The sequence below is a fragment of the Hirundo rustica genome, chromosome 8 (genome assembly GCF_015227805.2).
Source record: "Hirundo rustica isolate bHirRus1 chromosome 8, bHirRus1.pri.v3, whole genome shotgun sequence".
Taxonomy (NCBI): Eukaryota; Metazoa; Chordata; class Aves; order Passeriformes; family Hirundinidae; genus Hirundo; species Hirundo rustica.
Window position 1 is genome coordinate 911175 of NC_053457.1, and position 21760 is coordinate 932934.

The 21760-nt window shown below is 42.8% G+C and overlaps 1 protein-coding gene across 14 annotated transcripts in view; it reads right to left on the reverse strand.

Annotated features, from left to right (window-relative positions):
• Window positions 1–21760, reverse strand: part of CTNNA3 (catenin alpha 3) — a 444137-nt gene that overhangs the window by 21193 nt on the left and 401184 nt on the right. For all 14 annotated transcript variants that reach the window (XM_058421607.1, XM_040071778.2, XM_058421606.1 and 11 more), the window contains one exon: window positions 3590–3695. In XM_058421607.1, coding sequence (XP_058277590.1) covers window positions 3590–3695 — 106 coding nt within the window. The remainder of the gene's footprint in view (window positions 1–3589; window positions 3696–21760) is intronic.

Consider the following 21760-nt stretch of genomic DNA (forward strand, 5'->3'; position numbering starts at 1 on the left):
CATTTTTCACCATTGTTACATCCTAGAAGTGTTTGTGATGGTGGACTGAAAATACAGCTGAGTTCTGCTAATTGTACACTGTCTCAGGTTTCAACGCAAGATGTAACCAGCAGTATGTATTCTATCACCAGCTGTTAAAACCATGTGAGGCAGTGTTTCTTTATTTCTTCCACAGCCCATGCTCCCTGCAGGGGATATCTGCTGTTAATGGGCCATCCAGGCTCACTTACATCATCCCACTGGGAGATGCTTCACTCAGTGGGAGGAGCCAAGCATTCCTACCTGGATACAACCTGAGATTCAGAACACCAGCACAGCCCATTTGCACTGGATTGCCAGAGGAAGACTGAACCCATCTCACCACCACGGGACCTCCGGAGGAAAACTACACCCTTTGTTGCTTCGACAGAACCACATCTGTCACTCCAGGAAGACCGGAGCCACAATTCTAATTGGACTGCTACCAACACCCTGACCAACAGGATGACAGGTTGTATTCTGACTCTGTCAGTGGTTTTTTTGTACTACTGCATTTTTAGTTTAATTTTCCTAGTAAAGAACTGTTATTCCTATTCCCGTATCTTTGCCTGAGAGCCTGTTAATTTCAAAATTATAATTCAGAGGGAGGGCATTTATATTTTCCATTTTCAGGGAGGCTCCTGCCTTCCTTACCAGACACCTGTCTTTCCAAATGAAGACAACCACACTGTATCCCACCCCTTCAAACACAGCAACAGGGAGCTATAAAAATCAAACAAATCCTTTTTTCCCACATAACAGAAATTCTACATAATTTAGTTGTTAGTAAAAGGCAACATGTGAAATACTCCACTAGAAAGTCTGAATGCTGCTCAGGAAAGCACTACTGGCATCCATGTTCTACTCTGGGCACCAAATTCCTGAGAGGGTTAGCCAGCTTGGCCCAAATTCAGAGAACAGTTATCTGGTAGCCCAGAGGAATGTCAAGTTTATTTTAAGACCCCAGGAGTGCAGGGCATAGGAAGCCTGGCAAAATAACAGCAGAGCAAATGAATTTGAAAATAATTTCGACATAAAAAAATACTACAAGGAGAAAAGAGCTTTCTAAGTTAAAGGATAACCTGGCACAGCCAAAAAGGGTTACAGAAGTTAAAAGATAACTAGCCATGCAAGGAATCAGAGGACCATACTAATATCTGTAATAGGAGGGATAAATCAAGATTATCTTTTTTACTAAGTCTCACACCTATCTAGCAATATTTGCAATTGTGTGCTTTGGTTCATTTTCTGATTTGTGTTTGGGTTTTTCTGGTTTTAATATATGTAATGTAATATAAAACTGCATCTAAAATCCAAGCAACACCTGTAAGTAAAGAGTGTCCTTCAGATGCACAGAGCAAATCCCAGGAGTCAGGTGGCTCCCAGATGTCAGCTGTGTGCAAGCTCTGAGCCCAGAAAAGGCAAAGAGTTGGAGTCAATTCAGTAAAAGGGTTACAATAACCTGAATGATGTCCCATTTCCCAGCAGCTCTGAGGGAGCACACAAATTATCACCACTAACGGCTCATGAATACTTTTTTCTCACACTGATCTGTTCATGTTTCTAGTCTTGAGTTGCTGTAGTAATACAGCTGAAATCTTTCTTTCCTAAAAGAAATATTTCAGTGAGAGTGGGTTTCTTGTCCTAAAACCAGCAAGAATTTATGACCCTTACTCATCTTTGGCTTTGCTATCTCATAATTTTCTGCAGTGTATCAGTGACAAGTTTGAATTTTAATTTGTAATAGATAAAATCCTGAAAGGAGCTGTTGTCCAGTGCTGGAGGAACGTGTGTCAAGATCAGGAATGGGGAATCCAGACATTTTCCCTATTTTTTTCCACAAATCTGATCACAACTGTATAGATGCAAAATAGGAATTCTTTTGTTGTCTAGAATTCAGGGAGACACATGACAACCACTAACAGACTGGTGCTGCTTCCTAGACAGTAGAAAAGCAAGCACACTGAATATGAAAATAAAGAGTGAAGGGAAGAGAGCAAGCACGTGAGGATGTGAAAACAGCAACTGTCCTGTGCTGCCCTCAACCTGAAAGGCAGCCACAAAGAAGAAAGGCTTCAAGAGTGACACTTGCACACTGCCATTTCCTGCACTCCTCTGCTGGTGGTGTAGGGCTAAAGCAACCCAGCCAGCCTGGTGAGGAGGTTGCAGGTGTGCTCACGTTCTGCTGCAGCTCCCTTAGGCAGGCTGCTCAGTGACCCTGTTCCTGCTGGGTGTTTTGGGGGGAAGGTCAAGCCAGCTGAGCTAAAAATCAAACAGCAATTTTATTGCACACCTTCCAACTCTAACACTCTGCATTTCACGGTGATAAATAACTCCTAAAAGTTACTTAAAATAACTATAAACGTAAATAAAAATTAAATGTGAAACCAAAAATCACCTTCAAGCTGCAGATTTGCAGAGGCCAAAACAGCCAGTGGTAGGGGTAGGGGGCAGAGAAGGAAGGTACAGCAAAAGCATGGATTCTGTAACTCTGCAGAGGGTGGAGAACAAACCAAATATTCTGGAGCCAGACAAGTCTGTCCTTACTAAGCTGAGACCAAGCACCTGCCCAGAGCAGCAGAGCTCTGTGCCAGTGCCATCATCCAGTGTTCTAACAGCTCACGTGCCAGGTGATTCAGCCAGGTCAGTCAGGAGAGGATGAGGCTGTGCTGCCTGGCACAGAGCTCACACTCTCCACAGTGGCTGGCCCCGTGCTGTGCTGGATTAATACGGGAAGGAAGTCAGTACACAAGGACCTCTCAGTGTCCCACCTTCAGTGAATGGTGCACAAGCAGCTAGGGAGCAGGACAGGTGACCCAACCTGGCCAAAGGCTCTTCCATACCAATTCCATGGAGTGTCATGCCCAGTACGGGGAAGGGGCCAACTGCTGTTCAGGGATAGGCTGGGCATCAGTGAGCACCTGCCTGGGAATTGTGCTGGGCATCACTTCTTTCTCTCTGATCTCAGTCCTCTCTGCCCCTCTCTTTCAGCACCAATATTAGGATTACTACTATTATATTTTAAATTATTGAATTTTTTTTATAAAAACCCATGAGGTTTCCATTTTTTTCCAGTTCCAGGAATAGGTGACCGAGCAGCTGCATTGTACTCAGTTGCCAGCTGAGGTTAAACCAGGACAACAGCTTTTTTTACAACTATTTATATATTTACATATATCTTAATACATTAATAATAATAATATATATTAAGGCAGTCATGAATATATATATTTTTAATGTGTGTGTATATATACATATTCTCATATACTGTATGTCTAAGATGTTGCATTCATAGCTTAAGGGAGCTTACAATGTTCACACACATGTACAAATGCAGGTACAGATCCATGTGTGTCCCTAGACATGTGTGATGCATGTACACATCCATTTCAGGATGTACATGAACAGACCACTGATACAAATGGAGAAGAGAATCCCCAGGGAGGTTCAGACAGGATCTGTGTATCCAGTGCTTCAGAAGCACTCTACAAGTGTCACAGGCACTCCTGCAGGAGACCCTGGGGGGTGTCAGGGCTGTGTGTGGTTCCTGCAGTGCCCCGTGGTAACTCACCTGGCCAGCGATGAGCCGCGCCAGGACGTCCATGCGCGAGCCCGACTCTGAGATCATCTTGGCGGCATTGATGACATCGGATGTGTGCTTCAGCGGGCCTCTCCCCCTTCAGAGGAACACAGACACCCAGAACAAATCACAGCCATGCAAATAGGTGCACAACAACGCCATTAAACAAAGCAACTAATCCATACACAAGTGACAGTAATTAAATCCTGCCCCCAACAGTTTTCATGTCTCACAAATTTGCATTCTTTGGCATCTATGGGGTGCAGAAGTACCAGAAAGATATCACAGTTTTTTCATAATGGAAGTACAGCCCATGCCAAATCCTGACTTCTAAGAAATTTCTTGGGCAGTTTGCTATTCCCAGAGTTGTATGAAGTTCTTTTCCTTACATGAGTTTTCTAGTAGTATGTTCCAAGGAGGTTAAGCTCAGTGTATTCTGAGAGTCATCATGGATATCTGGTCAGAAAAATAGTGGGGTTCGTCTGGTTGGGGTTTTTAAATTTAATTAGTGCACCCGAGCACAAAAAGAGATGTATGAACGGGACTGCAAATCAGGTTACATATGCCACTCAGAACACAGATATGCCATATCGGAAAAATACTCCCCAAACAATTACAGAATTTCTTTAGAATTTCAGCCAAATTCTTGTGAACAGTCTGCCAAAAAGTTAGACACTTTTTCTGTATGCCCTCCTCCCAAGCCCAAAAAGCTGCTTTAATTACAGGAGAATGCTTCTAAGAAGAAGTAAAATGTGAAAACTTAAGGCAGGAAGTATGACCACCCTTCTCTTCACATTTGCTTGAGTCTCAGCCTCTTTAATGCTGAAACACTTCACCTAAACTAAAATCCACACTGAATTGTACTTTATGCATACATAAAAGTGAGCAGTGCTGCTGAACTCTGCTTTGCCTTCCAACATCTTTGACAGGAATACTTCTAGTTTGCTATGTATTTAATTTCTGAAGGCTCCAAATCAATTTACAAGTTCTGCACCGGACAAAGGAAATAGACAATAAGAAAAAAATTAATGTAACTCTTTGTTCAAATAAGAAGACCATTTTTGTCAAAGTCGGTATGGTTTCATGTGTAAAGAGCATTCCAGTAAGAAACTCATTTAACCTAGAAATATTATAGTATGGACCTGCACAAACACTGCAGTCAAGAAACAACAGTGGTGACAACACAACATGGCAGATAACGTTTAACCCCTTCTTGATTAATCATATTGCTCAGCAAAGACCTCCCAGTCCTTGAAGAAAAGCATACTTATTACAATTTCTTACTCTCCACTTTGGAAGCCTACATTTTGAACAATCTAGAATCCAGTATTTTACACATCATTTTCTATGAAAGGCATCTTGTTATGGCAAACCTACCTGGCAGATCAATCAGTTTATGAAAGAATTATAGTGTATGTGGGGAATGAATTTGCAAATGCAATCCTCTGTATCTAGGATTAAGTAATTGAACCCTCACCCATATCCCTCATTTGCCTTTCCTGGTCTTTCCCTTTGAATCCTTATTTGTACAACCCAATCTTTACATGTGCCTTCCCTCCATTCCGGGCCACTGGCTCATCATTATTTACACCGCAGCAGTTCCAAAGGCCAGAGGTTTGTCAGGCATCCACAGCACATCCTTCAGCTGCTCCACAACTACCAGCAGCCCAGTACCATCCTGGCAAGGTCCAACCCAGGATTAAAATGGCCAGCAAAGGAGAACAGTTCAAGCCATTTCTACTTAGGTAATTCTTGTATCTGCAGCAGCTTTGCTGACATTTGAACCTGTCTGAGTATTTTGAGGGTGAAGTTCTCCAGGTAAACCAGCAATTTTCTTGCACCCTCAGAGATCTAACGAGAATTAAACAATTCCATACAAAAAAATTACTTAGACAAATGAAAATGGAGTATTTCTTTTCAATACAAACATGGCCACCCTCAGAGCCACTAGAGGAACACTCAGCAATGACTGTTCTGGAGACTTCTGCCCCACCTGGTACCTACTGCACCAATGGTTCAAGTTCTACAGCCCCTAAGAAATGTGGGGTGCAATGCCTTGGAGCTGTCAGCCACAGCTCAGTATTGAAAAAAAAATTAAATATTTAGGAATGCCCAAGCCTTGTGTTAAAAAGCGCTGAAACCCTAGCACATTAAGGTACAGGCACAAAGAAAGCTCCTTTGCTACACAACCAAGAACTATCTGTGCTCCTTTTCTTACTTTCATGTAAAATCCAGTGCCTCTGACATAAAGCAAAGGCTTAGCTGCCTTAGGGTATGGCATAGTAAGCCGTTAGTCCCAGTTCATGATGTTGGGAAATTCTGAGTACTTTGAAAAGATTACTTGGAGAAAGTACACCAGGTCTGCTGAATGACTGGCTGAATGGAAAAAACCAGAGAAAAAAAACCCCAAAACAGGATGCTAGTTCAACTGCAAACACTAAATTTGGACATAAGCAACCTACTGCTTAGAGAGAGGCCCTACAGCATTTCTGTACAAAGCCAGTGGGGTTGTTTCAGGGGTCAGTCTGACAGGAGTCCCTGAGGCAGAGCTGCTGTGAAACAGCAGAGAGCACACCAAGGTGCACACACAGGTAATAACCTGCACAAAGCTTTCCTGCAGCTTTCCCTGTTTGGGTAAGACTGCAGCTGCAGGTCTGTGAGGGTTTCTACGAAGGAAGCTTGGACACAATGGGAAGCTGTGCAAAAAGGATCATTCCATGTCATAAACGTAAGGAGAGACAGAAGGGTTTACACCCACAACAATCTGGAAGTTTGGAGTGGGGCAAAGGAGTGCGCAAGAGAGGCTGTGGGACACACGGAGAGCCTTGAAGAGGCTCCAGGGCTGTGGTGGGTGGGGAGAAGGTTCAGAGCTCCCCTTCCAGAGGAGCAGGCTCAGGGAGAGGCAGAGCGGGGCAGCCACGGCATTGTGGCACCACTGCCCACGGAGGAGACCTGACAGTTCTGGGGGTGGCATCGTACCTTCCTCTGCTGAGGGCTCTGCAGCCCTGTGATTTCATTGTTTGAAATTCAGCAAAGGAGTTTCATGGGTTTTGGTGAGTAACTACCAGGTTCAATGCATGTTTCCTTCTAATGAGACCAGTGCAGCTGTGCACTTTGTGAATTCCCACTTCTCCTGATTTAGCACAAAATCAGTAGATTCAGAATGCCACTAACGCAGATTAACTCCCTGAATCCAGATGTTAGAGACACATAAAGTCTATTAAATCATCTAGGTTGCTCTCCCCAGCCACTGCACAGCTTCCTACCAGTTTTATGTGCACTTGCATTTTTTTCAGGCAAGTTTGAAGCATGAAAAAACACTGTGCTTGAAAGGTAATGTTTCCCTGAGCTATCCATCTCACTCTCTAGAATGCTTTTCCACATATTTAGGTCTTTCTCTGTATCACTGTAACAGCATCTCTTTCTTCCTACAATTCTACTCCCTGATCCTCCACTACCACATACTGAAGCATCCCAAATTATGGTGGATGGTGCAGACCTGCATGCAATAGCTCATGCACCTACAGCTGTTCAAGAAACAAATACATAAAAACCTTCCTACCAAGAACCATCTGCCAGTCAACAACACGACAAAATTTCTCCATTGTGGAGTTTCTCACCTCTTCCCCTGAAGAAATTCTAATTTCTCTGCTATGGAAATCGTGTAGTACTTAATTTTTTATTTTTTTTTTCAAGTCAGCTTTAATCTTACTGTTTTTCCCTGCTCCCAGTCTCTAATGTTTAAGGCCAAACTTCACCTCACACACTCAGTTACTCAAGTTCGTCCCCAATGATTTCACTGAGTTCATACCCTACAACACTAGACTCTGGATTCATTGCATGGGAGATATAACACATTTATTTTCCCCACACCTCACTATTTCCAAGCATAAAGCCTTACAGGTTGAGCAAGCTGATAATACATTCAAGGTGAAGAAAAACAAAGACAAGACACTAAGTACTATATTTACAAGCAATTATATCTCCCCAAGGTAGTGATGGATTTTTACTACAGCTCAAATCAACTACTCTATCCAACAACAAAACTGGGAATAGGCCATAAATAATATATACAGAGACATCCAGCTAAGTCTATCAAGAAAGAAAATGGATTATGTACAAAGAAAGCAGTTTGGAGTATCTCCACAGAGATATAGGAGAAACAAAATCCCAGAACTTCACCTGAATGTTTCTTGGAAGGTACAATCACAGGAGGAAAGAAGTCGGACTGTGTTAATTAGTACACCACCAGGGGTAATTGTGAAAGAGAGCCTGAAGCCTCTCAAAGCTCATCATTCTTGCTCCACGAAAACCAAGAGTAACTCCATCCCTTGACTGCCTAAACTCAATCACAGCAATTAGCAGACATAAATATGGGGCATTATTTTCTGTTTTCCTTCACACTGGAATTTCACTCTGAAAAGCAGTGATACTCTTAATTCTTACAGTAATGGAAACTTACATTTCAATGCCAAAACATCTTTGCTATCACCTTTTCAGGAAGAGAAATTCTTCTGCCTGCAAAGAAAGCTGGTGCTTCCCCTGCACACTGTGCTCCCCTCAGCAAATGCTCCCTACTTGCCCAGCAGCAGAAGCGGCCAGAGGGAGTTGCAGTGAGCAGTGGCTGAGCAACTCAGACCCCAACACACGGACACACTTCACAGCACTCCACAGTGTGAGCTGAAAGCTTCACTGTCAGCTCCAACCCACAGCCCCTGTGGTCACGGCCACCCTCCGGCCCTGAGCTCTGGACTCTAACCATTCTGCCATTAGGCCTGGTCTGCAGCTCAGCAGGTCCTGACAGCTCCCACTCTAACTGCAAGTTTGCCTGGGGCACTGCAGAGGAGGCACAACTACAAGCCTGTCCTAACCCAGCAACGTACTTCTTGCTGTTCAAACCTGAGCTCAGAAAACGATCAGGTCTGGCAATCCTGGCCAAAGCCAGGCCAGCGCCCACCTGAGCAGCCCCAGTCCGGACCATCTCTTAGGGTTGGAGGAGGCCGAGTTCCAGCAAGGGCTCCTTGCAGGTGGGAGTGGACTCGGACATCTCCTGAGGTGAGGAGGGTCAGAGTTCCCATCCAGGTGACCAAAGTGTTACTTCAGGTATATGTTTGTCCTGAGGAAAGTGCATTACTTACACTGCTGTGCAATTAGGTACAGCCATTATAGGGTACAGCCATTCCCTTACTCATGGAAAGACACTCCTATAAATAATAATTACCTTTTATAGACACTGTTGTGGTTAGTTAATTCAGTTGTTCATTCCAAGGCACCATTTGTACCTCCTGCAGTTCTTCCCCAAACACACCAAGTGTTTCTCCTTTCTTCTGCCTCCCACTGCTGCTCTGCAAAGTGCTTTAGTACTGGCATGGTAGGAAATCTGGATTCCAGCCACATATTCTGATCTCTATTCCATGAGCTGTTTCTGAAGTCTGCTTTTTGTTTTATTAACCCAGTGATTGTGTGCAGTCCTGGGAGCAGGGATAAGGAAGCAGGATTCACACCTTGCTCATTACAAATGCTCTGAACTTACTGAGTGAATTGTTTTTTTCCTGCACATCACTTTGCTTGCCCCTCCCAGCTCAACGTGCACAGTTTTAGATGAAATCTGTGAATGGCTTGGTGTTCAAGGAGGAAAAACTCCGCTTTTTAGAATCACAGCTATAAACAAAAATCCCTTTTATTACATCTGGCTGCACATCTCTATCAGTTACACCTACACAAACAGGAGGCAGCAGAGCTCAGGAAATCCATATTGGGAAAAGATAATTGGATACAAGTGGATCCCAGAGCAGATCCTCTGTCGGTTCATTACAGCTGTAGACACAAGAGCAAGAACAGTTTTCTGTTGCTGTCTGGGTGTACAGGTTTCGAAATTACAAGAGAAGAACTCCTAATGCTGGCAAAACTAAGTGACTGAATTAAGGTCAAACCCCCACTCAACATTTACGGGTGCAATAGAAGCAGGTCTATCCCTTAACAAAATTAATGTCATATAAATGAAAGTGTAGCCAGATGAGAAAAGGGCAGAGTGAAAAAAAACATTAAAAGGCATGAAGTAAACAACCATAAACTCATTATAATTAATAGTGTTTTGTAGGTAGAAATAACTTTTGTGAGTAAAGGAATTTAAGACTTACAAAAATATCTGGATTCTATGGACCCAAGAATGGGACAGTGGAGTTCCAGGCAATGTGAACACAGCACGTTGTCTGTCTGTCACATAATTCTGAAAGTGCAAATGGGTTTAATACAGGAGCCTCTTTTCCTTGCTGCCCTCCTGCACTGTGAATACATGGGGTCTGCATCTCCATCCAAGAGGAATGAGGCAGAGGACATCCAAAAGCACCAGCTTTGTACAGCAAGAGTGGGGTGATACACACAAACCTGACCTGTGTATTTTGGACAGGAATATTTGTAAAGGCTCTTCAGGGTTGGTGCCTTTTTGACTGTGCAGAAGCCAACCCCTGACCCTGGTGCCCTTCCAAACCTCTTGGCAGCAATGCCAGCAAAGCAGCTGCCCCAACTGTCTGTCAGTTCCAAATGGTGTCTGCTGAGGGCAAATAAATCCTATCAATTTGTAATCAAACAAACAAGAAGCAGGCAGAATATAACAGAGATGAGTTACATTCCATATGATTTTTCAAGCATAGATATTGTCTGACTAATGGAAAATAAGCTTTTATGGCTTCTGGAAAGATTAGAAGCTGTAAATACCAGGTATCTTCAGGCAGGGTCTGAAACCTTCTCCTGTTGCATTTTCATGATCTGCCTAAACAATACACAGAAAATAGATTAGGTCACTGCGTGCTAAGGGGATGCCAAACTTGGAAGAGCACACTCCCAGAGGGACTGGTTATCAAAGGGCTGCCGCAGTAGAGGCCAGGAGAGAAGCAACCTGGTTTCTGTGGGATCTGCCTTGGTGTTGGGAGCTGCTCAGTTCTTTATTCATGGCTTGAAAGAAGGGAATAAAGAGCATGCTTAATGAACTTACATTTGATACTGATGTGAAAGAAGAAAACAGGTAATTCTTAATTCCAACTCTGGTCTCCCAGCCAGAGATAAGCAGGAAGAAAAAGCAGATGCAATGAAAAAAAGCTACGTGCCCTCAGGCAGGTATATCAAACACAGAGATACACATGGGCAGTCAGTCCCTACACAACAGTGAGAGGCACTGAGTTTTAGTGGATCCACCAGGAATCAGCACTAGCATGCTGCAGAAAAAGAGGTAATGGGAAAGTAACGAATACAGGGGAGAAATAAACACTCTGGTCTTTTTTACAGTAATGAGGTCTCTGTAGAATTCCAGGAGAAATCCCGGAAAGATGTAAGACTTCATTTAGGAAAGAGAAGACTGAGTGCCAACAGAATGGATTAGGTTTGGTTTGCTTCTAGGCTTCAGCTCATTCCAGTAGAACAGGCACTGAGGCTCCTCCTGTCCAGCAGCAGTGACTGGCGCTGCACACAGGAACTTATGGCACTCACACTGAACAAAGTCCAACACCGGTGACATCCCACCCACTGCCACGTCCTGTCCCACAGGAATCTGCCCCATCCCAGTGGCACCCTGTTCCTGGGAGCTCTACTTCCATAGTCTCCCCTTCCCCAAGGCAGAATGATAATGTAAATCTGGCTAAAGAAATAATGAAAATGAAGGCCAGTGCAAAAATCCATGGGATTAGTTAAAGGCTTTACACCTCTGTGAAATGGGAGTTGAAAATTACTGTTATTTACAGCAGTTTTTTAGATCAATACAACTTTCTATCAGTCCCATGATTCTTTCTTTTTCTGCTCTACTATCTAGAAACTCATTGTTGATCTCACATTGGCACTTTTCTTATCTGGGTCAACCTTCTCTCCCCAAGTCCCCTGTGCTTTCACCAGCTCTACTAAATAAAGCCAAACTATTATTTAGAAGGCTTTGCTCGCTCTATAAGGGATCAAGTAATTTATTTTTGTTGCTCTTACTTGCAGTATTGTGCAATCCAAGATCAAAATACAGCTACCAAAAATTTTCTCAGCACTTCATACAATACAGAAGCAGATTTTTCAAAGATCTGCAGTGAGTACCAATTTCAATTCTGATGGCCATGTCCAAAATTCCCTGAATCTCACTAAAACCAAGATCACTTGTGGTCTCTGAGGAAAACCTGAGTGCTGTGGTAATTTCACAAAGCACCTGAAGATCCTGTGGTACATTTGTAGCTCATTACTCATGCAGCAGGGGTTTGTGGGCCACCAAGCAGCAGGGCCCTGCCTCCCCATCCACCCCAGCTGCTTCCAAGGACTTGGTCCCTGGCTCTCCATCAGGGGAGCTACAGCCCTCAGTAGTTCTGCTCCTGACCCCTCCATGCTCCTCCCAGAGCTGCCATCTCTCACATGGTACCAGCCAGCAGGACTGAATCATGACAAACACAATGCCCTTCATCTGGAGCACTGCTTGGACAATGTATTTGAGGATACATAAACACAGAAGGGACCTTTTCCTAATGATCCCTGAGTTTTCTTCCACTCTGCTTGGATAAATGAAGTCGCAATCAAGCCATTTGAACATGACAAGGACAAACCGGCATATTTCCAAGCTCCCATACTCTTTTTTGTCAGCTGAATAAACTTTGTTAGAGCAATCCAGGCACTGAGAACTTGGCTGCACTGCAAAACAACTGTCACTAGTAGTATTTCTGGTCCCCGGTTTTAAAAAGCATAAAACCAGAAAGGAAGTCCTGCTTCACAATGTAGTCCCATATAGCAGAGCGCTGCTTTACCATCCTGATCATATCACTTGTGGAACTGAGAAATCCTGATATAATTCTGTGGGAAACCGGCTTGGAAGCAGGACTCAAAGTACTGCTGAACTCTTGACAGAAGTAGATGTGCTAGAGGGGCACAGGCTGTGGCAAGTGGAGGCAGGACCCTGAAGGAGGAAGAGATCGGGGTGTGCTTGGCAAGACAGTACAGGCCTGTACAAGCCTGTGCTAGCCCATAGTTATCAATGTCACTAAGAAACACAGATATGGTTGCTATTGTTTAAACAAATAGTTATTTTTAACTCATGGTTGAAAGGTCTATAAAGCAGCAGTGTGTTCAATAAACCTGGTTTCATGATGCAAACCACAGAGATCCCACCTTCAATTGCCCAATATAATTCAGAGGGGAAAATGCTGATATTACTTGAGTAGTTGCTGGTAATAATATTACCTATTCACAATTTGGAACTGCCTCTTAAAATAATATGGAAGAACACAAAGCAGCATCAGGTGGGAAGAGAGGAAGGTATGTCAGGAGAGAAGCTGCACCTGCAGCCTGGGAGGCGGAAAAGTGGATGAAATTCTGACTGTAAGTTGTTAAATCACAATTCTGACAAAACTCATCACAGCAACAACAGAACATAGGAAGCAAAGCTTCAAAGGGGTATATGTTTGTACAGGTCTCTCTCTGAGTATTTATGTGTACAGCAACCAAACACAGCAGTGTCTGGATGTTTGCATACACTATTTATGGAGATGAAAATCAAACAACTGTGGGATCTTCCCATACTTACACTTGTGCACACACACAGATGACCTTTCCCTTCACTTCTAGATCCCAAAGTCCAAATCTTCTCTAAGACATTTGCAGTTCTCTTGCAACCCTAATGAAATGTGTTAATGAAAATGCGTAATTTCTGTCCGTTGAGACCAGCTGCAGGAGGTACATATAATAAATAAACAAACAGAACACCATACAATTAAATACTTTTACTTATACATAAAAAAATAACATTATCAAATTCTAATTGTAATCTAAAGATGAAAAGCACTTTAAAAGGTTGTTGTTGTTGCTAAACTATTAATCAGTGGATTTTACACTGAACTAAAAAAAAAAAAAAAAAAAAAAAGGAATATCAAAAGCCTGTAGTGATGAAAAAATAGAAAGAGAGGAAGCTGCTGTCCTGCATCAGGTCTCAGATGGGTATAAACTGGACTTTGATGATGCATCTTACCAAAGACTGCAAGAGAATTCCAAACATCTGTGTACACAGTTCAAAGTATGGCATGTCTTGGATTTTCATCTCTGTAAGTGCATATAAACAGAAAAATACTTCTGTGTTTGGTACTAGTTTGTTAAAGAGATTGAATTATAATAAAAGCAGTGGTTCGTACAAGATAGTGCACCTGAATAAACCTGATACTGCCTTTTATATGCAGATGGAAGCCATGAAGCTCAAGTTTAGTTCCAGAGGAAATTGTTTACAGCTGTAGAAGCTGGTTTCCCCAGTTTGCAATTTCCCAGCCACTCTTTCCTGTGCCACCAGAAACATCTCCCCAGATTCCCTGTGATCTGCTTCTCCCAGCTGTACACAAACACCATTAGTGCAAAGTGAGGGAACACCACAACATCTCAAGTGTTCTGCCATCTCAACCAGGCATCAATGGTGTATGCCTCTCACCTCTTTTTACTCTCATTATCTCCCACATGCTTCTCCATCTCCTTCTGCTCCAGATCCAGTTTTTCAAAGGACACTTTCATTTCCAGTTGCTAAGGTCAGCAGACCTTATCAATCATGAACTTTAATTTGGCATCCTGTCATTTTAATCACTATTTTACATACATACTGTTTCAGTGACTGCAGAAAGTCTCTATTATTTGCCTCATCAATCTGCCTTCTCCCATTTTTTTCTGTCATGAACAGAAATTACCTGGAGATTTTAACCTCTCTAATACAGGAAACCATCCCAGAGCCTCAGCAACTGCGTTTCAGGAGTTTCTGAACTCTCTGCGAGCAGCAGCAGTTGGGTTCTGAACAAGAACATTAAACTTGCAGGCAGACATCAGGCTTTGCATGCAGGGCTCCCCTGCACTCTGAGCTGGGCTGGGCAGGGAGGGGACAGCGCAAAGGACACGTCAGGGCTCACCCTTGCCCAGGAGGTCAGCACTGCCCGTGGTAGTCCTGGGCACTGCCGGCCTGGCTGCAGGGGCACTCCCAGCTGTCTCCTGGGAAAGCTGGCACAGCAGGCACCGCAGTGTCTGGCTGTGTGCGGGGTGTCTCCAACTGCCCAAGTGCAGCTGCACTCTCCCAAAGCACACAGGTGAGCTACAGCCCAGTCAGCTCTGAGGAATCCCTCTGCAGAGAGCCCCAACTGCTTCCCACTCCTGTGGGCCATGTGCTGAATTTACAACAGTGGTTATACCGTGCTCTAGAAAAAACAAGTCTTAAGGGCCTGGAAGGAAAAAGAAATGCCACAGGAGGGGTACTAATGCAACAAAATAGGGCTGTGGAGCAGTACAGGGCAAAAATAGAGCAATGCCTCTTAAGTCAGTCAGTAAGGTCTTCCAAAATCCTCTGGCTGTGTCGTAGCCCTTAAAAAATGAAACATTCTCCTCGCTTTTAAAAGTGTATCTTTTCAGTTCTCCAGTAACAACAAGCAAATAAACTGTCCTAAAAAACATTATTAATGTCTTTGCTTTGAAAGAATCCAGCCACATCTGCACCCAGACTATCTCCTTATCCTTTCAGAGCATGCCCCGCAGCAAGGTCTGTTCAGCAACTTAAACTCAGTGAATCCCAAAAGGTAGTGTTAATGGCTTTATGACTACTGTACTATTGTTTTTTTAGGGTATTTATTCCTCACTTAATTATGCTATTAAAAAGAATTACATTAATGGCAGACATTACCTTCTGAAATTTTCTATCAGACATAGACACTCATGAACTGAGTGGCAAAACTGAGTTACAGGAGCCTGCTCAGAGCCATGCTGTTGGGGGAAATCACCTCTCTAAAGCAGTCTCTGGCCTCTCCAGTGGCAGTGCCTCCCCAGCAGCATCCTCAGGTGGACTGTGAGATCTCCCAGGACATGCCTGTGTCCCTCAGCTGGCCCATGGTACCACACAGCCTGTGCCTAACCCCTGCACTGCTGCTCAGGAGCCAAACTCACAGATCCTCGGCCAGCAGCTCTGCCCCTACACTTACAGCCACTGTTCCATCCTTTGCCTCATGGATGCAAACACCATAGCACGTGCAATCAAATGAATGGAGCAGCATGTTCTATGAAACACCAAACTCTCTCTGAGAACTACGCAGGGATGGAGCACATGGTAGAATCTGACCTCACTTGTTTAATGGCATGCAGGAATGATGAGCAGAGAGCACTTTCCCCCTGGTGTCAAGCAGGTAAGAACATTTCTGCATGTAGAAATTAACTAATACAAAATACATCCATGCAATTTAAAAACACAAGCTACTTGAAGACCATTAGGTACTCTGGCAGACGAATAAACATCTGAATTCAGAAAGTCCAAGCTCGAGGTTGAAGGTGCCAATTACCCTCTGGACAAGGAGTAGTAAAGAATCTTAATTACATCATCACAAACCCAGAATAAAATATGAAGGTGCACTTTACTTACCCATGGAAAAAATGCATGGTAGCAAAAGAAAACAGAGAGACACTGAAGAACTTCTGGAGTTTTCAACAGCTAACAAAGAAGACAGTAAACTGATTATCCAAAAATGAACACTGAAAAACCCAAACTTGGAGTTCAGAGAGCTCTTCTTCGTGAACTCCTGAGAGACAAAAAGACTGCTATAAACAAGAGTCACAGCAGGAGAGCTCTGGTTCAGTAACACAGTGTCACAGTGCCAGCTGTTGGATACACCCAAAAAACTGTAACTGTGCATTTATATGTTCTATGACCAACCTCTTTTTTTGCAGTTTACATTTTTGATCTGCTTTTTTCCCAAATCCAACTGACCACAATCCCACTGATCATTTGACTAGAGAAACTGCAAATGGAAGTAGATTCTTTATTTTCAGTTTGCTCTCAGATGCCAGAGTTCACAGCATTAACCACCCCATCTGTTTTGTAGCAAGAGAATAACACACCTTGTGGAGCAACTCTCTACATGGAGACCACCCTACAAATAAAGATCCTGTATCTAGATTTCAGTACCAGCCAAGCAAACTGGAAACTCTGGGAAATCTGACACAGGCACAATGCTGGGGGTGTGAACACAGCTGCTGAGAGGGCTTTTTAACACAGCTAAGCTAAGAGCTGTATCAACAACGCAGTTTTAATTCTAAACCCTTGCTACATCAAATTTTCCCATTCCCTTTGACTATCTCTTCAACCACAGTAATTAAAAAAAAAACCTCATCCAGATCTCAAAACCCACAAAACTGTCCAAAACATTGTGCTGTCTGGATTACTTGTGGTTATTTGGGGGGGGGGGGTGTATTTTTGAGGCTCAAGACTGCACACTGATGATGTCTCCAGACGTTTAATCTCGAATCATGAAAGCCCCAAACCATTTTACCTTCCAACTAAGGTTACAGATTGCCTGACTTCAGTCACAGGGGACACCTCTGCAAGAACTGACAACAAGAAGTATCTTCCCAAGAGAAGCAGAGGTCTGACAGGCTTCTCTACCCACAGGTCTTTATAAGGAGTCATTTTAGGGGAAAAGAAACTTGTATTCCTAGATGCAGCAGAAAATTGGGAAAATTGGAATAAACTGCAGCATAGCAGTAGTACCACGGGCTGGAAGGGAGGCCATGCTATGGCCACATCTGTCTTGGGCACCTGAAGTTCTGCCAGGGAGCCTCTGCAAGCCCCGTCTTCACTTCCCTCTGACATCCTTTGGATTCTTGGAGCTGACTCACAGCACACTCCCTTCCCTCTTTCAGGGCAGCCCTTCCTGTTTGCAATGCACTGGCCTGCAGGGTCTGATCCTGGGCTACTCTACCCCAAGCCTCCAAGCCCTGGAACAGCCCGTGCTCCTGGCTGCCATTGCCAGCTCCTTCTGCTGCGAACAGGGCTGTGAACAACCCTATTCCCCAAACTGGTGCCCATAAGCTGTTCAGTAACAGCTTCTCAATTCGACTTGAGAGGACAAGACCTCCCAGTAATTATAATTTAACTACACAGAATGTCACAACAAAGGAAACCCCCCGGAAAAATACAAGTTAATACCAAAGTCTGATTAAAAAACTCACCTGGGCTACCAGTAAACCGCTAATATTTTTGCTCAAAAAGATGGCTAAAGGGATATTACATTAAATACATTACTCTGTATTTCAGAGGGCCCATCTTGTGTTTTGCAAAGAAAAAAAAATGCAATTATAAAAGATTTTTTAACTATGATCAACGCATTTTAAATTGGATGGTTTAGGATGCATAATGTGGGAATGGAAGCATTTTTTGGAGTTAGGGAATCAATTTTCTGGCAGTTAAACTACTGTATCTGATACTACTACTATATCTGCATTTATCAGGTTTTCAAGTTTCATCTTCAGAAAACAATGGCGATTTTTGCCAGACTGGGACATTTCCCAAACCAGGACCATCAGGACCAAAATGCTGCCCCAAATCTGTAATGATAGGCTCAAAGCTGGTAGTGGAAGACAGTAAAATTCACCTTTCAAAATTAGCTCATACCACTAGGTGAGTCATATTTTCAAATTTCTCAGAAAACTGACCTCACCCCATTTAAAAAAAAAAAAAAAAAACCCACACTTTCAGTGTTGCAAACTGAAACTAATGGCATGATCTATAATGTAATTAAAACATTTTGTAGTAAAAAAAGAACAAAGTACTCATAGAAAATGTACATTTTATGTTATGTATGTACCTAGCACATCTGCTATGCCACTGGGACAGATGCTTATTAATATGGATATCTGATCATATTGCTAGACTGCTAGTGGCTCAGTAATCCATCTTCTAAATACCACACAAGTTTCTGATGATATGAAGGACCAATTATCAAAATATTTCCCAAAAAATCCTGCTTTACTGCTATGGCCTGTGAAAAGCACCATTAACGTGCAGTTTGGTTTCATTTACACAGTACAATAGTTACAACGTGTTGTATTTTTATAATAAGTATGTTGCATGAAAGACTTAGAGACACTCTCTCTAATATGGCAACTTAAACAACTTCAGACCCTCAGTACTACAGATCATGCCCTTACCCAAATTACTGGCTTGTAATGAGAGTTTTGTTAGACAATTAGGCAATGCAGTTAATTATGGAAATACTGGGCTTCAGCTGAGTATCACTGTTTTAAAATTTATCAAACTGTATAAATAATGATGTTTTATTAAATTCAAGATCATAATATCCTTTGCCAACATGCTAGCACTTAACTACTAATGCCCACTACACACTTGTCCTCACCCTCACCGTGGACATATTCTCTAACCAATTCTTCTCCTAATTTCTAAGCCCTCATGAAGGTACAGATAAAGTTTATTTCATTGCAAGTTCACTGAAGAGAAAAAAGTACCTGGCTGTAAAATGCAAAGAGGAAACTACTTTCAGAATAAAAGTATCCACTTTGCATAATGACAAAGAACAGCCTTAGACTAAAATGCACTTTCTTTGTACTTCGTCAATTTGATATGAGCCTTGCTCGCACTTCGGGAAAAATACTAAGTAAACAAATTCGCACTGATATGGTTGACTCAGAGTTTTCAACAGCCCTGCAGTACCAAAGGAAAAGGGTTATGATGTTCCCATCCTCTCAGATCTCCCCCATTTTTCATGGTGGGCTCTGCTCATTGCTCTGCTTGCATAAACACAGTGTAACGTAGAGACTGTGTGAACTAAATTTGTATAGTCAGCCCCAAGCACTCAAATATCATGAGTCAGGCCCCAAAATACCACACAACTGGAATAAACACCAGGAGAATTGAAATAATACATCTGCAGTTTGTTGTATGTACTTTCTCTTTTCCAAGCCTTCAGGGGTCCCATTTTCAGGATTTGCTCAGCAACCATGAAACTTAATTTAAAAATGATGGGGGTAGGTGAGTTTCTCTAACAATAAGGTATCTCCAGTGCCAAGACACAAAATAATACATATACAAAGATTTTTAATAACACTCTGAGTTAGAACCACTGACATATTATATGAGTCTAAAGAAAGAGCAAGAAAAACATGTAAGGTCTTCATTTCTGTTTGCTCATCAAATGGCAGTAAGAAAGCTCTTTTGCAGCCACACAGTGGTGAGAGATAAGTGGGAATATGGCAGGAGAATATTGGCACTGGCTAGAATCTACCACTGATGCCAAAAAACCCCCTCAAATAAACAAACAAAAAAAAACCAGACCAAAGACTTGAGAAAAATTATTAACATGGGTGCTGTTTGCTAGAATAGCCTGTGGCAGGCAGTCCTGTCTCTAAGAGTGCTGTTCAAAGTTTACCTCACTTTGCTTTCCTCTCCACCACTTTAAGAATAAGGCATTTGCTACAGACTGGGAATTAGAGAACACCCATCATTCCTGCTGCAGAGCACTGGAGTGAGGAAGGGATTTCCTTCCCCACAGTGAGGCAAGACCTCAGCTACTGAAAGGCCTGGTTGCGAGACTCAAACTGCAGCCAGAACCTTAGGCTTACAGAGATCATTCCTTACTGTTTTGGACTGCCGGGTGCAACCTCAGCAAGACAGGCCACTCCTGATTACATTAATTAGGTACTTACAGGTTTTCTTAACAAGAAAGGCAGGAGACTTTTCTGAAGGGACACACAATTTCTGCAGAAGATTGTATTAACACAACTGACACAATTCAGCCAGGCAAGTTACTTGGCATCAGTGTCACTGTCACTTTGTTGTGTTAAGACAAAGCATTTGAAAGTATGTTTGGCACAGGCTTTTCAGTGAATAAAACTTCTCTCATATCATGATAGGTGAAATTTCCTAGGACGGAAAGGGGGAAGGTATTCAATTTCAGTTGAATAAAACATGCCCAAAAATAATGCGGTAGTCCTGAACAAAAGCACCACTTCATCTGATTTTTCCATCAGTATTAAACCACACTTTTTTCCAAGGCCTAAATTATAGCAGCAGCTTGCCTCCTCAAGCCTACAGGATTTAAAATTGAAGAGAACTTCCGGAATAAGTTACTGCCTTGGCAAGGAATGCAGTACAACAGCTGCTTGCTCACTGAAAACCTGACAAAATCTTGAGGGTTTCTGCTGCTGAGACAGCAAAGATGTGAAGAATGGCCCTGAGTAATGTAGTGAGGGCTTCCCTCTACAACATCCCCATGATCATTCCTCCTCCCACCCTCCTTCACTGTCAGAAGCCAGGGGGAGACCTTATCTAAGTGGTTCTCCCTTGAGAATGTGGGATGTGCATGCCCAACGCCAATAACGGGCTGATGCTCAAACACCAGCCAGACAGCAATGGAGAGCTTTGCCACCCTGGGGTCCTCAGCCTGCTGTATTGTGGACAGCAACTGCTCTTGCAGGGAATCTGATGGATGGGTCTGGAAGTGCCCTTTGAGGAAAAAAACTAAAAAACGGAAAAAAAAAAAAAAAAAAAATCTCACAGCTAGTTTAAAAAGGAATAGGAAATGAAAGACAAGTAGCTCATTGACATTCTTATTAATCCAGACTGAACTGCTGGTTCCAAAAGCAAAGTTATGGGTTGTGCAGAGGAAAGCTGCAACCTTGTGTGGAAAACAGAATGTTCTTGACAAGGGTAACCTCAACAATTAATCTGGACAAGAACTGCCTATGTACACCGCTGAATACCTGGAAATGTAATCAACATGTTTCAGGCATAAATGCAAAATTAAAGGCAATACTAACTGGAAGCTTGCAATGCCCCTTCTAGCAGCAGTAACTCCCTTGGCAGCAACTCCTTCCTGCCATATCCTGTGTTTCTCGCACCATGCCAAACCCTTGGTGTAACATAGATCTGAGCTCTCATAGTTCCTGCTAACAGATGTCCAGCATCTGGTGTCTGCAGGTCCTGCCTTCCTGTACTGAGAACCCTTTAAGGAAATCACTTTTAGAATATTCATATTATCCTCATGTGCTACCTCTGACCAGCCCACTCAAAAAGCACTATCATCAGAGAACAGGCAGCAATCATGAAGGCATTCCAGAGAGAGAAACCGAGTCATACTTATTCCAGTATAGAAACCTCAAAGCACTAAATTAACTGGGATCTATTATCTGTTTATAACCATTTAGCAAAAAAAGTTACTTAAGAGCAGGGCATTACCATATGTTCAGCAATTACCACAGGCCCAAACATACCGAAGAGGCTTCTCAGCCATTACCCTGAATATGCTGTTCTGCATAGATGATTCGGCCAACAGGAAAAAGATGCTTAAGGCAATGAACAACATTGAAAATAAACCACTGCTTAATGCTAAAAGTCAAAGCTGTGAG